Here is a 16,697-nt window from a genome sequence, read left to right on the forward strand (position 1 = left end):
TCATGATCCAGTCAGTCTATTGGAGTGGGTCAGAGTGCAAGAGGTGAAGTTTCTGCTTAAAGACTTTTACATTTTTCTTTCTAAAGGAACAAAATGAAGTGAAAACATGTTGAGAATATTGTAATTTAGGTTCTATGAGACGAGTTCTAAACAGTGAATTTCCATTTAGAATTGAGAAATGTGGTTTACCTGATAATCTACCAAACCAGGTGATCATTTAAAGTTTCTCTTGTAGTTTAAGTTTTCTCTGAGTGACTTAAGCAAGAGATATAGTTCCTTGGCAATAAATATGAATGAACCCCTGAAATACCTGGCTTTAGTCAAATAGGTTGTGCTTATAGTCATAATAATGGATGTAGAAACAAGTATGATCTGGAAATGGAGTTTTAATTGTGAATGCAGTAAGGTAGTGGCTGGAATTAATTTCATTTGTATATCAGTAGTTACATTTATGCCTAACCTGCATTTTTTGGTTGTGAAGTTCTTTCTGCATAGAGTGAAAAATGTCTCACTTGACCATAATTGAATCCTTGAAGCTTTGGCACTGCTCATTTGACAGTGATGCAATAATCTCTTTTGATCTGACCTATTGGTAAAGATCTTTCCAGTGCTGCTGCACTGCTGTGTTACAGGATTGACTTTCTTTATGAATTGCTTGCTGCATAGCTTGATGGCACCAAGCCTGTGTTTTAAGAGAAAAGGGGTTGGGGAGATAAAAGTTTAGCTAACTTTTTGGGGTTTTTCCACGTGGTCCTCCTATTGTGTGTGGACAGGCAGAATGGTGACTTTGAAAACACCTTTGGATTTCAAGTCAGGGAAAGAAAAACCCTGCAGCTTTTGTCAGCCCATTTTGGTCATCCACATAACACAATTTTTTACAGGTTAGAGCTCACTAATGTGCTAAGAAATCACTATGGCAAGTCATGCATTGAGGTTAGAATTCATACAGAGAGTTACCAGCAGGGCAGGGAGCCCAAGTCCCCACTGATGGCCATCAGCTGCACCCTGCCCACCTCTGCTCCATCTCCTCTCCTCCTGAGAGCAGCTCTGTGCAGGGCCAGCCTTGGAAATAATTCTCCACTAGTCCCATCTGCTGGATGCCAGGAAGAATTGCCTGCTGGAAAGAGGGAAAGCATCATACCTCAGCCTTTAAATGTCAGGGGGGTGCAGTGTGCCACCAGATGTGCATCTGCCTGTGGAAATTAGTGCTCTCTCTGTTTTCCTTCCATCCACCTAATCACTTCTGGACCACTGCTATTCCCATCACCAGGTTCCACGTGTTAACTAAAAGCAAGGTGGCTGACACAAGGAGCTTTAGCTGTGTTGTTTTAGAGAAGCTGTAATCAGAAAAGCCAGCAGCCAGCAAAGATCACAGAAAAAAAAAAAAAATTTTGTGTCATTATCAGGACACTTCCAGGCCTGGGAATGAATTTCCCTTCTTGCAATGTATATGCTCAGCAGTCAACTTTTCAAATTTAACCTCGTTAAGGCTGGTGCTCAGCTGTTGTTGTGCTGCTGTAAAGCAGGGAGTGTGGCCATGGCATCCAATCCTGCATGCACCTCTGCAGCCTATCAGGTTATTACAAAGCTAAAAGAGCCTTTTCCATCCCTGAAAACAGAGAATTCCTGGTAGATTTCTAATCATGGCAAACAAAGTTTAGGAGACCCATTGATACTTTTCAGGGTATTACCCATTCTCAGTGGTTATTTGCTGTTTGATGCCTGCCTTCCAAAAGGGAGCTGGAGGGTAGAAAATGGATAATGAATGTGAAGTAGTGAAGAAAATTGGGAATGAATATCAATGTAAAAAGGGGGAAAATTCATTCAGTTCTAGCAATCTTACTTTGGTTTGATGTGCTCTCTTCATGACAGCCATTTGTATGAAGCATTTTTATACTTTTTGTTAAGTGGCATTGTAGCTTTTGCTTTAAAATTTAATTCAGTTGATTCTTACCTTCCACAGGCATGGAGGTAAGTCCTGCAGGTCAGAAACACAGCCCAAGAATCCTGTTGAAATGTTCCAGGAGGAAAATAACCCTAGGAAAAAAAAACCTCTTTATAAATACACAGAAGTTCAAGCAACAATTTCATTTATTGTGGACTGTGTTTCAGGAAATATCCCTCTATTTGGTATTGTTATTTCCATTGAGCCTGTTGAGATAAAAATCTATAATCCTCATCTTGAGATAAAAATCATGGCCGGTTAAATGGAACTGGTCCTGTTGGCAGGTTTTTTCAGCTTACCTTTACATCTCTCCTCTTTTATCACAGTGCTTTGCTGTAAATTAGCACTTTGTGCTAAATTGGTTACAATTAATATTGCAGTGCTCCAGGTACCAATAAAAAGATATATCATAAATAATTTTTATGTGTTTTTCTCGATAGGTGGTAATGGCACAGTGGATAAGCAAAACACCGATGAAAATAAGACACAGAGCCAAGAAGCAGGTTTGTGCCCAGCTCCTTAAAGGCCTCTCTCAGGTTTTATCCACTTTGGTGAACAATAATGTTAGTCAGTGCTTTTGAAGGGGAATGTTTGTACATTTTCACCAGATGAGCTCAGATCTTGAGCAATCCTCCCGTTAGAGACTGAATCTTCCTTCACTGTGAATGAATGTGTTGCAGTGCAGAAATGCAGACCCCTCTCCAGATTACAGCTCTACATTCTCCCTTTAAGGTGACTAATCTAGCTAATCCTCTCACAAGGAATAATTTTTTTTTTCCCCTCTGCATAGAATAGGAATGAGGGAAAGAAATTTGGGGAAGGAGGAAGCTCCTTCTGATGAAAACTCAAATCCTGAATGTTTTTAAAGGGTATTTTCAAGTTTTAAAAAATTTTCTACACAAGTCACAATGGTTATGAAGATTTAAATCCATAGAGAAAAATATTGCATATGCTGTAGGTGGGTTTTGCAGGTGACATGCTTATAAATTACAGTGAGTTCAGTATCTTGGAATATAGTGTCACTCCATGCTCACAAGAGGGTTTTTTTTCTGGGTTTGTTGTTTTTTTTTTTTCTGTTCTATTGTCTGATTGTTTATGGTTTGCACAACTCTGTTCCTTGCGAGAGACAGCTAGAATGAATTAGTTACCAAAAGACCTGAAGTGGCAATTGAAATGTCTGTCTATCCCCTTATTTCCTAAGTATTTCTTTAACTATAGTATTACATGTAGCACACTGTTTTTCTCATCTGATTAGGATTTTTTTCCCATTGTAATGCAGAATGTTCCTTAAACATATTTAAACCAGAGGGAGTAAAAGGGGTTTTTTTGGATTTCTTGAGCTGAAGGCAGCCAGTCAGCAAACAGAGCAGATACATTTAGAAGGCCTGGATTCCTGCCTTACCAGATTTGCTTCCTGTATTGTGGTAATGAGAAGTCCATCAAATGAGGGTCTTCTTCTCATCCTGTGCATTGCCCACTGTGTAGGTAAAAGGGCAGCTTTCCTCCCTGCCTCCTCTTCTGCAGCTGAGTGCTGACATCTGATGTTGTCTGTGCTTCTGTGTTTCGTGTCCTTTTTGTCACCTTTTCTGCCTCCTAATGCAGGGCAGGCAGTGCAAGGTGAAGCCAGGAGCAAACAGTATTACAGAATAAAATAGATTCCCATGGACCTCAGCAAACTTCATCCTCCCCAAGATAAGGGTATGGTGGTGTTTTGTAAGTGCTGGAGGGCAACCACATATCCTTCCCTGGTTTTTTCACTTTCATGCAAGTTGTATTTTAAACAGGCCCAGGGGAGCAGGGAGAAGAATGAGTTATTCTATGTGAATTGAGATTCTCTTTTGAATCTCTGACTAGACTGTGGCATATCTTTTTTCAAGCAATTTTGAGCTTTTAACTTCACCAAGTACTGCTTGACTGCTAGCTCACCTAAGAGCTAATACTGCCTGGAGCTCCTGGCTCCAGTTGCTGAGGTTCCTGTTAAACCTGATTATAGCATCTGCAGATGCCCAATTCAGCCCAGTGTGCTTGTCAGTGATAGTCACTCTGATGGGGTGAGTACTTCAGTTTGATTGAATAAAATACTCTTTTTTTCCCCAAGAGAATGAAGAAATATTTGCCTCTTGAAACTACTACTTTGCTGTAGGTGTTTTAAATGCATTGTGCTTTTCCCAAAACTGCTTGTTATGACTTGTTACAATATGAGCTGTCAGAGCTGGTTTATCAGAGCCCTGATGTACATTCTTTTGCTATCTTGTATTGGTACTCATGTTTCATTATTCTCATGAAGAGTGTCAAATAAAAGATCCAGACATCTGAGGTCCCAGATCCAGAAAATGTCATACTTCAGGGATGGGATTTAGGTTCATGCCTAAAGATAATGCCATGCCCACTCATAGCCCAGGAGTCACCTCCTTGAGCACGGGCAGGTGCTGCAGGGAAAAGTTATTTGGCTTTACAATTTTCCCTCCTGGTTTACAGTGGCAGGAACAGAGAGGGCCACAATTAGCCCAGGCTGGTTACATCCACTTAGTGAGTCTCTGCTGTTTTCTGCTCTGTGCACTGCAGAGACAAAGCATCACCAGGAGCTTTGAGGTTGCTGCTTTTTCACCCTTTCTTGGCAGTAAAAATGACCTGATTTTCCAAGGCACACAGCTGTATGCTTAGAGGATTTCTAAACACTGTGAGTGACCACTGTTAGGAGCAATCCCACCAAATGTTCACATTCTTATTTGTATTATCTAAACCAAAGGCATAAACTTCCTCTGAGTGTGACAAATCATATACTTGGATATTGTGAAAGAAAATATAGAACAAAAATTTGATGCTCTGTTCTTACCTGGTCCATTACATAAAGATTTTTATATTCTCATTACAGTGAAAAATTTAATGATATGTAAAAAAAAGTATATGTTATAAAGACAACTGTTGTAGTGAAGAAAACTGTCTGAAAAGTCTGAAAATTTTAAACTGTGTTGTGTTTTTTTTTAAGTCTGGCCTCCAGTCTGTGATCAGTGATTTTCACAGTGAACACATGGAAAAACAACATGGCAGGTGGTGCTGAGCTCTTCTTTCAATCCAGTTAAAAGTACTAGATGGCTGTATAAGGAAAATATTATCCCAGAATCAACAACAACAAGTCTTTTGAAAGAAATGAAAGTCTAGGAATTAAAATGAAAGCTTATACAGATTTTTAGAACGATAAAAATTAGCAAGAAAATAAAATGCTTTCACTTTCACTATTGATTTAAGTTCGGGTACCAGCTGTATCTATTAGCTACAATAGTTTTACCTGCGTGCTCTACTGTTAAAAAACTCCAACCTGAAAATTTTAGGGACTTTCTAATTTCAGGCCTGATTCATGAAAGCTTCAATTTTCAGGAAAGCATTTGCATCTTGTCATTTGGATTCCAGTGGGATTTGTGGACATGATTCAGTTTAAGAATGACTTAATTGTTTTTTTTCCTCAAAATATATGGATTAAATGAAAAAAATGAATCTCAGAGCAAATAAAATACCAGCATACCCATGAAACCAATAGCTGCTCCTCTCTCTGTGTCATGAGAAATGGAAATACAGATTTGACCTGGCTGTATTGGAATGTAAGATTACATCTTGCTTAGGGAAGCTGATCAGACCAGTAATAGCCAGGGAATGGATGGAAGTCCAGTAAATGAAATTCAGGTCCAATACCTTGTCTCAACAAGGCATAACACCTTTTCTTTTTCAGTAAAGTGGTTAATCAGTTTTCTATTTAATGAATAGCTTCTCTTTCATTTCTTTTGTTATAGGTGAAACAAAAGCTTCAGCTGTAGCCAGCCTATCATCAGAAGACATTGAGCTGAGTGAGAATAAAGGTACAGTTGGAAATTGTGTTTTGAAATATCCCATCCCAAGAGGGCATTTCATGAAACTGTTTTTTCCTTTGTCTGGAAATAGCCAAAATCACAGTTAAACAATACAGAAATGGGTAAATGCTTGGATTTTCATTTACAAAAGTCTTTGTGATGAAGTACTTGGTACCAGCTGTTGTGCTGGTAGGAGAGATGCCACAAATTTGTAAGTCCTCTTGTTACAGAGTTAAAACTAAAATATCATCCATGACATATCCAAAAGAAAGGACTGGGCTCACTGGGGTGATTCACAAGCATACAGTTAAGCATGCACATCTATCTCAGCAATATCAGCTCCCTGTTCAGCACTCTCCTGATGCAGGAAAAGAAAAACACAATAGCTATAAACACATCAGGAGGAGACAGGAGGAGATGAAGTCATAATAGAGAGGCAGAAAGTAATGTTTATCTTGTGCAGACTGTGCTGGGCACTCAGATAATTTAGTTTGTAATAAATATTTAAAAGTGTCACAGGACCAAATGACAGGGTGTTTAGGAAACAAGAAAGATGATCTAATTTAAATGTTTCAAGCTGAGATTTTTCCTGTGGAGTTGTTGGTTTACCAACAGATTAGAACCAGTGCACAGCTGTATTGTTTTTGATATTCAGGCTAATAATCATGCTATTAGTTGCTTGTGCTGGTTTACATTTTTTAGCATTTTTGTGGGGGTACATCAGGAAGAAGTCTGGGTGTTATACAAAATGTTTGCTACTGGTAATCCAAAACAGGAGTTATACTATCTATAATAAATGCAATCCATCAGTTTGGCCTTCAAGAAAGACTAATAGAAAATTTTCCTGCATTTCACTGAGATAACATAATTATTAACATCCATTAACTTATTTATTTTAAAAGATTTAATGCTTAATTCAGCATCGCTACTTGACTCTCTTCTCATTTTTCTAGATAAGTGGGACAGGGTGTGAGATCCTGCCCTTTTGTTCAAAGCCACATGCTGGACAGCCTACATACTTACCTGATTATGAGTTCAAAGCCTTGTGCAGGTTGATTTAAGTGCTCTTGTAACAGATTGATTGATGCTGCAAAGAAAAAAAGAACCACAAACCTTTGCTGGAGCGCTGGCTTTTGCTTCTGATACATCACAAATTGAAGTCGTGGCAAGGCTAGTGGAAGGCAGAGATAGTGATGGATTCAATCCCAGCATGGTTGGGTTTGTCTGTCATTAATTTCTCTTGTTTTGATGACATTTGGCCTGTTTATGTATTCTGTATCTGGAAGACTCCCCATTTTGTCTGTTCCACAATGTGAGGGTCACAGCAGGGCTTTGGGTTTGGATTTTCCTTTGCTGTCAGCTGATGATCCCAACAAATTGGTATTGTTCTGAGTGTTTGTTCCTAATGAAGAAGATGACTGCCTTCTGATATGCTTCTCAGTGTGTAAACCCTCCAGGTTTTCCTCTTGGAGAAGAAATCATCACTTTTCATAGAATATATTAAGAGTATATATAGTGTTTTCCCCTCTTCTCTTGAGAGGCTGACAGAAGAGATAGTGCCCTGAGATCCAAAGTGCATTATCTCTTTGATGTCCTTCCTCTCCTCATAAAAAAGATGGGAAGCATCTGGTAGGCAAAAAGGAGTGAGACAAACTCTCCTCCAGAGATTTTGTTTGTAAAACTACAAGTCAAAAAAAAAAAAAAAAAAAAGAAAGAAAAGAAAGAAAAGCTAAGACCAAATTTTCATATTTGCTTGCTAGTTTTTTTTAATGGAAACAAGAATTTTGAACAGCAAGGCCACCATGGACCAGGCCCATGGTTTTGATCCTTATTTTCACTGGTAGGTTTTCAGCTTTGCAGATTTTTACTGTGAGGGTGCCAAGGTGTTGGTGGAGGTTGCCCAGAGAAGCTGTGGATGCCCCATTCCTGGAAGTGCCCAAGACCAGGTTGGATGGGACTTTGAGCAGCCTGGTCTAGTGGAAGGTGTCCCTGCTGGGGGGTTGGAATGAAATAACCTTCAAGATCCCTTCCAATCCAAACCACTCTGTGATTCTTCAGTGTCTCTATAATTTCAGCTTTTGGGGTTTATTTTAAATAAATACTACTGTTATAAAAAAAGTGCTGCTTCTTGAGAAATGGCACTTTACCAAAATCCTGACATTTCTGAAAACACCTGATGCTCCTGAAACAATTTCCACCTTTCAGATTGTTTGCCCACTGAGTTAACAAGGCTAAAGCCTCCAGGTTCTGGCACATACTCATTTCTCTAGTTCATTTTCAACTAAATGAACAGGACATAAAGCATTTAAAGAAATTATGTTTTCCCAGTCCTTCCACTTAATCACTGTAAAAGATTTATGGCAAAGAAGTCTAGCTGCATATTCCCAAAATGCATCTTTTAATCCACTCTGTCCTGCTATGAAAGTTTAGGGCTTTCAAATGTCAGCTCACTTTGAGTGCACCAAAACAAGGATTTTGACTCCAATTAGGGTTGACTAACAGTTTTTCTGCCTTTTTTTTTCCCTCCTCATATTTCTGGGATTAAAATATAGCAAGAACATTGACATAGTTATTGCTCTAAAATGTGATGATATTCAAAACAAAGCACATCCATCTCTGCTACTATGAAGATCTGGTATTTTTGTTCTGAGTGAGTCCTCTTTATCATTTTTTTAAAGGAAAAAAGGGAGGATGGGAACATGAAAGGGATTTTCATTATAAAGAGTGGGGGACAGTGCAGGAATTACACTTGAGGGGCTTCAATTAAGATGAAAACCTCCTGTGAGACTGCAAATCTCACATTAATCTAAAAGTATATGTCTTCTGTTACCATAGGAGAGATACAGTCCAGGAAAAACAGTCCACACAAACCCAGTTTGCACATGGTCTTTGAGCAAACTGAATTTTTTGAGTGTTCATCTGTCTCCAGAAAAAAAAAAAAAAAGGGGGAAGGGGGGAAGGGGCTGCAGGAAGGGGGAGAACAGTGATATTTCAAGAATATCAGGATTTAAAATGCAACACTGTAGAGCTATCCTCTTATTCCAGTCTGTGCCAAGTTTTTCTTTCCACTGTCTGCAAAGAAGTGTTGCAATTTTTCCCATAAAAACTTGCATGCTTAGCTGTGATCTCCTGGGGGAGAGCTGACATCTCTGGGCAGCACCTCTGCAAGGTCTTCATCACTGTGCATGTGGAAGCAGATCCTTTACATCCAGCACATTTCAAGTGAGAGATGCTTCTTTCTATGCAGTGTAAGGGCAGAACAAAGTGATTAAAGTCATTAATGTTCAGGCAGCAGATAAAGGGTGTATCAGGCAGGCTGCACTCAGTCTGCTGTGTCTGTACAAGATTTTTCTGGGGCTGCAAGCTCATTTTGAACCTTTAGACCATGTAGTATGTGGAGATTGGATTGAAGGATTGAACCTGTGCTTATGTGTTGTTAAAGAGAGTATGTGTACATGCATGGGTGTGTGTCAGACAACGTTCTCCATCTTCATCTCAGCTGCCCCTTCTACCCATTGCTATTTAACCCAATTTAATGATTAGACTTTCTGGCAGGAAAATGTAAAAAGGAACTGGATTTAGTACAGGTGAAGCCTAAATCCCTACTATGCAAAGTTTCTGTGCACAATACATTGATTATCATTCATTAGCACTTAATAAGAACTGAATTTTCATTTGAAGGGCAACTAAATTAAATCATATACTAATTAATTTTAAAAATAAAGAAGTGATTGATTAATTATTTCCAGGTGTTCACCAAAGTCTGAGCTTCTGTGGGAATGCTATTGAAAGCAAGTCACTGTTTTTCTGCATTCTCTGGAGTCAGATTCAGTTGGCTGGAGGGCTTGTGTTTTCAGAAACAGAATTAGATATATGACTTGGCTAGGGGTTAGCCCTAAACATTCTCTTTGGGCAACCCTGAAGCTGGGAAGTATCCTGACTGTAAAATGTAATGGGTATAAATTCCTCTTTGGCCAGCTGTAGCTCTCAGTATGGAAAAATCCTGATGTCCTAAAGACATAAATGATTGAGAAGGGATAAACTGAAAGAGCATTTCAAATGCAGGGGAGCTGTGCAAATTGACATAATATTAGTCATTGGAAGGCACATGAAAAAGATTGACTGAAAGGCCAGTATGTTCAGAAAGAGGTATTTAAAATCAGTTCTTAGGTACATATTAAGACATCTATATGACTGACCTGATTTTGAGCACTCAGCAGCTACCAATGAAATGTTTTTACTTCACCCTTGGGCTATGATTAAACCTAAAGTTTCAGCCTGGAAAATTTCAATTATAGGTAACTGAAAAAGAACCTTTTTCAATGGAAGAGTTTAAACACCCTCAGCCATACCTGTGGCTTTGCATGCCTACTGAAGTGATAACATTTTTCTGTCCCTTGGTTAGAAGGATTCCTGTGAAAGCAAACTGGCTAACACCAGCTAATTTGTGGGGTTTGGGGTTTTTGTCCAGGGTGTCAGCACCACCATCCAACCAGCCACTTCTTCTCTTAACAACTTCCCCAAGGTTCTCTGCGAGCTGTTTGTAATGGGGGTTATTCACTTCTTCATTTAATCTGAGCTGAGCTGTGCATCCAGGTGGGGTCCAGCCCCTGAACTACTCAAGAGGTATTTTTGCTCTACCCCTCACCAGTACTGGCATCTGCAACAGTGAACACTAATCCACTTACCTGGTTTATTTAAATCCTCCTTATTCTTGAATATTAGCTGACCTGGAGCCACTCAGCTGTGCTCCCACCAGTCCAGCATGAGATCCTGCTCTTTCATCTCCTCCCTCCACTCCTTTCCCCTGGACAGGCTCTAACCAAGGCAATCAGGTTTTTCTCAGCTTTTTCATTTCCCAGAGCCCTGTACAACAGGTCCTGCTCCTTATGTCAGGAGAAGGATGCCCACAGTTTTTATACCAGCTGCACCTGGAATGTCTCAGGTGGACAGAAGGTAAGATGCCCTTCTGTCAGCTTGAGGCACAAACAGGTGGGAGAAGTATCTGGTGGTCCCACCTGCAGAGATGAACTGTTTGGTCTTTCACCTGAAAACTTGATAAAATACCTCTACGAGCTGTTGCACCTAAAAAGGTCTGGTTTACCTGCATTTTTAAACTTGGGCTCCAATAAATTTAATCTGATATAAAGATAGATTAAAATGAAATCTTGGTGGATATAAAAATACCATTTAAAGACAAAGCTCAAGAAGCTCTTCCTAACGTCTCATAAATCATCATTTTATAGTACTTCATTTTAACATATTTTCCTCAGTTTATGAGGCAAAAGAATACCCTAATCATCTGGAAGCCTCCATGCACACCATTACCTGTAATTTTAGATGTCTGCTTGATTTCTTTCACTCTGGAAATGTTCCAGGCATTTATCACAGTATCATGCTTAAAAAATAAACTGTACTGAACCTGTTTCTTTCCTAATGACCAGCATTTTCCCTCTTTGATCTTCTTACAGCTCCCTAAAACATGGTGATTTATCTGTGCTGTGTACAGGACCCAGGTGTTCTGCACATTAGAAACTACTCAGCAAATAAGCCATACAGAGAGTAGCTGGGAAAGGGAATTTTAAAAGAGCATTAAAACCACTTACCATTCAGTTCTTACCATCACCCCTCTTCCTTAGCTTCTGCAGAATCGTGTTTGAGCAGCATTGCCTTACACAGTCAAAAGAGAAAATGAATGGCATGGAAAAGCATGGGGATTTATACAGGATTTAGGCAAAATAGTGCCTGACTATAGCAGGAAGGATAGGATTGATGGTTTACTGCAAGCTACATGCTTTTCTTGGAGATGAATTCCACATACAGTTGATAGGAGCAGTGAATATACCTGCAGAGTATTCTGATCACCTTATTTAAAGCCTAAATATTTCATAAACAGAATGTTAGAGACTGGGTCTAATTCCCAGGTGGACTCAAGCATGCAGCCCCACAAGACACTTGTTTGAATAAAATAGAGGGTAGCAGAGACAAGCACTCCTGACAGGGACACTGCAGCTCCAGCCAGCAAGGAGGAGTTTTGGGGGAACAAAGGGATGCTCGGACTTCAACAAGCACTTGAGCTCCTGATGTGCAATAGATAAATGTGGCCTATCTTTGGCTTATTTATGCAATTAAATAAATAATCCTGTTTGGTTCATTCATGTGTGATATTAGGAACTGTGTTCCAGTGTGGTATCAGAAACAGGGATTCTTTCAGTCCTGAGTGGAGGAGCATTAACTTTTACAGTCCCAAAGTCAATAGTGCCCAGTGTGTATGTTATCAAAAAGTGAAGCAGTACTGTGCTGTGAAAGAATACCCTGGCTTGGATTCGCTGGTATGACTTGAAAGATAGTTAACTATGTTAGGAGAAGGCTAACATTGCTTTATGCCATTTTACAAAATCAGGTGAGTAAGAGGTGAACAAAGGCCTTAGGGACAGCCAGAGCTCTTGTAGACCCTGGAATCATACAGGACTATAAAACTGGCCTTACACTCCATTGCACAAGGCTCCAAAGGGCTAAGTGGGCACAGGGGATCAGCTGAGCCTGAGGAATACCAATCTCCTACTGAAAACTTGCAGACAGAATGTGGTGTATCATCAGCATTTGTATTGATCACTGCCTTTGGTTTCACACTGTCACGTTTGCTTGGCATAGATTTGCTTCATAAATCTGGATTTATTCCTTTGCTTTATTTTATTCTTGTTAATCCTGAAAGTAAATCTGTCTTTGGAAATTTTGGCTTGAATATTTAGTGCAATATTTGGATTTGAAAAGAAGGAACCTTTGGTATGATCTTGACATTAAGGATTTCCGAGCTCAGAATCTGCGTGGTAAAACCAATCAAGGCAGGTTTCTGATGCTGACATAAAAGTGGGAGACTCTTGCAGCTAGGCAGTAACTTCTGTCCATTGTCTGTTATTTTCGGAGACAGGCTTTCCCAAAAACAACTTGTGAAAAATTATCATTGTAGATTGCCTGGGATAATTTGGAATTCAGGGCAGTTACATTGCTTTCTCCAGCACTGGAGCAATGGGACAACTGTTTGCGATAAAAACAAAAGTCAAACACAAAATTACAATTCCTTGAGAACGAAGCCCATGGGACAGACTGCCAGCTGTGCCAGTAGGTGGGGATAGTGATGACACCCCTCCCTCTGTGATTCTGCACAAGAAATGGCAGCATGATGGGGCACATCCCTCAGCCAAGCACCAGGCTTCTTAAATTCCATTCGTTGTCATTGACCACTGCACGAATTGTGCCAGTGAGGCTGCAAATTGGTTTTTGCATTTAGTTGCAGCCATTCCTCATCCTGGGAAAAAAAGGTGGAACCAGTGAACCCTAAGGGCACCAGTCTAGGAGTTTGAAGGTGCAATAGGTGTGGGATAAGGGAGTGATGGGGCAGAGCTGCTTGTGTCTCCCCCTCCCAATGCAGGTGATACTAACTGTGGGAGCCGGGGAACCAGCAAGGGGAAATCCTGCTGCCCTCCCCTGGAGGGCCAACCCCTGAACCACAAACTCTGAGGTTTTGGTGAGCCCCGAAGCCTTTGCCACCCTAGGATGATTTTTCTACCCCACTGGTTCTTCCCCTTTGCTCTGCCCTGCACCCTCATCCCATTGGTCCCAGTGTTTTGTCCTACCCCCTGCCTTTCCCATATAAACCCCTGTTTTCCCTGCCTCCTTGGAGCTTTTGTTCTTGGCATCTTTCATGGAGTTCCCTGCTCACAATAAAGGTTTATTCTCTGTGGAACATCATACAAGGCTCTTGTCTCTTCCCTCCTGGGAGAATTGAACAGCTAGCCAGTGTGAGCCAGTGGGGATACTATGAGACAGAGAGAGAGAAACAGCAAGAGTTTCTCACAGCAGCTCGTGAGAATTTTTGGGTGTTGTAATGATGTGATAACTTGTTAAGTATAAGCAATCTGCAGGTGGTGTTTTTCTACTTTGACTTTCTGTTCTTCTCAAGGACAGTGTATGAGGAAGGTGCTTTTGTTAACTAGCCAATCAAACAGGATCTGTCCTATCACTCTGTAAAAACCCTGAGGTTCTCTTGAATAAAGCCTTAAAAACCCTGAGGTTCTCTTGAATAAAGCCTTCTTTGCTCTTTCCTGCCTCCCACCTGTTCCTGTGCCATTCTTGGCACAAGAGTGACAAGTGGAGGACGTGCCTGTGCCCCTGAGCCATCCTTCTCAGGACACCTCTTCAGGAAAGTCACAGCACCCTTACCACCGCTCGTCCACCACAGCATCACTTTGCACCATCACTTCTGGCTGCTTGAAGAGCTGTGTTTGGGCCCTGGCATCATAGTACTCAAGGCAGAGGACTTCTGATTCCAGCTTTACCAATACAATTCCTTTTCCAAGCATGCAGCTGTATCATACAGAAAAATATATTAATTTAGGGTATGGAGTTACAGGTAGCACAGATCTTGGCTTGTCTGAAATCCTGAGAGCTTCGTCAAAAACTTCAGCAAAGCCAGAATTTCCCTCAATGTGTTTCAACTTTGCTTGAAAAATCCCTCATAGAATTTTTTGCTACCAAAAAATTTTTGGTACCAGGAGATCCTTCAACTGGATTTTTGATTAAACTTGGAATTTGATAAAATTCTAATTTAGTTTTGCTCCAGTTCAGGCTGATAAGGATAATCCTTTGAACCTCATTGTACAATATGGTATGGAAGACTGGTGCAATGGGGCAAAAAAAGTCCAGCAAGTATAAAGTTTAGCAAATTGTACATCAGTGAGTTATTCCACTTTCAAACTTTGTTTTTTAAACTTATTGTCATGCCATGAAAGAAGTAAGAAACTGTGCAGGTAATTAAATATTTGCCTTGGGGAATTATTTGCAGTTAATTAAAGCCACACAATTTCAGCACATACCTTTTCTACAGATTATTAAATTTGGATCAGATATTAACAACCTAGCTTTCTACTTATCCATCAGAGATTACTTTCGGACACTTTCAGGAACAGAGTTTCACAGGGGCATCCTTGGGTGTATTGAAAGATTTGCTCAGCAGTGTTGTTGAGAGGGACCTTCCAGAATTTAAGCTGTAAAAGCACTGCCAGAATGTAATTTATTATCATGTGCTCTAGATCTTTGGGCATCATTACTTACTTTTTCCATTGAGCAGGATTTTAGAAAGCATCACACAAACACTGATTATCTGTTCCTGCTGCCATGGCCTGGAGTGGACTTATCCCTGTGGTTTGCACAATGTCCAGTTTGATCAGCACTGGTTTTTAATGAGGTTCAAAGAGAGCTCTTTATCCAGTGAAATCTGTGAAGAGGATGAGCAAAATCACTAAATCACACTAAATAAGTGTCTGTGTTGCTGTATTACCTGAATGCAGTGGAATTATGCATTATGTATTTCTCCATCCCCGTGCAAAAACTGACTGTTGTCAGGAAATGCTGTTTGAGGCAACAAAACAATGCCCTGTGTTTATGAAGACAGACAGCCCAGCAGTTGGACTTTCTGCCAAAATGTCATATAAGTCTCACTGTGGCACTGGTTCCAGGCATTGTTTTGGGCAGTTCATTTTGATAGTCTGCCCCAAAAAAGAAAAGCATTCTTGGCCATAGTGACCTTGGGAGCTTTGTCATCAAGTGACATGAGGCTAGGATTTGCACAGGGACTCGTGGGATTTAATGTTTCTGGAAAGATTTAAAGTTTCTGTAAATTCAACCATGAAAAACTGTTATTCTAAAGAAATAATAAATCAGTTTATTTATCAAGTAGGTGGTTCATGCTATTTCTCATAGATTTGTGCTGCTCCACTCATTAGGAATAAAATTCTTGGTATTGCTGCTGATTATTCTCATGCATCCTTCTTTGCCAGCTCCTGGTTTAAGGTTTGTACTGCCAGCAAGAAACTGCTCAGTAAGGGTAGGGATTCTGAAATCAATTTGAATAATTGGAACCCACAAATATACTTCTGTAGTTTATAAGACTGTAGTTAAACAGATAGAAAATCGGTCCGTGTATCGAAATGCCGAATATGAAGCTGGCACCAAAGAGCTCCTCTAACTCAAGTCTGCTTTTCCAGCATGAAAACTGCTTCAGGATTTATTTGTTTGCTTGCTTTTCCCCCTCAGATTCCCTGAAAGACTCCAAAGGCACGCAGAAGGGTGATTCAGTGCATCCTGTGCTGTGTGAACAAGATCAAGCCAAAGGTAAAGTTTGGTATCGAAGTTTTCTAAGACAGACGTGATGAGCCAGTGTGAAACTTGAGTTCTTCCACTGTCAGCACCCAGTGGGTTTCAGCCTGACTTCTGCCACCCTAAGGAAATGCTGTTGGCTAGTAGAGGTTACATGTCAGCCAGTTGTGGGGCAGTAACCCCTGATGCTCCTGGGAAAGCCAAGTCTCTAATTGGGTTTAGCCATTGGTTGCACAGCATTGCTCTCATGTTGTTATTGTGGTTCTGAAAGCCTGTGGGCTGTTTCTGTTCCTCCTGCTGACCATCAGCCAAGTGCAAGCACTTTACAACAGCTCCTATGAGAAACAGTGTCAAGGCTGAGCTGCAAAAGAAGAAAAACTAAGTGCTGCAGGGTCAGTTTTGACCAGCTATCTAACTTAATGCTTAGTACTGTTAAATGATATTTCATATATAAAATGTGTCCAACGTGGTTCACTTACTAGAAAAAAAAAAGCAGTGCTTGGCTTAGAACTACCATGCTGTGTCTAAGGTTCATGTTCTGTTTTAATGAATTTAGCATTGCCTGCATGCAGCATCATCCTGGTACCATTTTCTGCTTGTTGTATTAACAGGACAACAGGATGTTTCTGCAGATGAGGAGATGAAAACTGGGGCAGATTCCCAAGGCTCCTGCATGGAAATAGAAGGTACTCCTTGTGTCTTGAAATCAGAGAGCAAGATTAGCAAGCAAAAACACTAATGTAGAATCA

General features: G+C 40.3%; 1 protein-coding gene across 3 annotated transcripts in view; it reads left to right on the forward strand.

Moving 5' to 3' along the window:
- MACROD2 (mono-ADP ribosylhydrolase 2) overlaps positions 1 to 16,697 on the forward strand; it is an 851,353-nt gene that overhangs the window by 799,976 nt on the left and 34,680 nt on the right. For all 3 annotated transcript variants that reach the window (XM_059840665.1, XM_059840666.1, XM_059840664.1), the window contains exons 12-15: positions 2,386 to 2,448; positions 5,734 to 5,799; positions 15,886 to 15,963; positions 16,560 to 16,634. In XM_059840665.1, coding sequence (XP_059696648.1) covers positions 2,386 to 2,448; positions 5,734 to 5,799; positions 15,886 to 15,963; positions 16,560 to 16,634 — 282 coding nt within the window. The remainder of the gene's footprint in view (positions 1 to 2,385; positions 2,449 to 5,733; positions 5,800 to 15,885; positions 15,964 to 16,559; positions 16,635 to 16,697) is intronic.

This window comes from Haemorhous mexicanus, chromosome 3, assembly GCF_027477595.1.
Source record: "Haemorhous mexicanus isolate bHaeMex1 chromosome 3, bHaeMex1.pri, whole genome shotgun sequence".
Lineage (NCBI taxonomy): Eukaryota > Metazoa > Chordata > Aves > Passeriformes > Fringillidae > Haemorhous > Haemorhous mexicanus.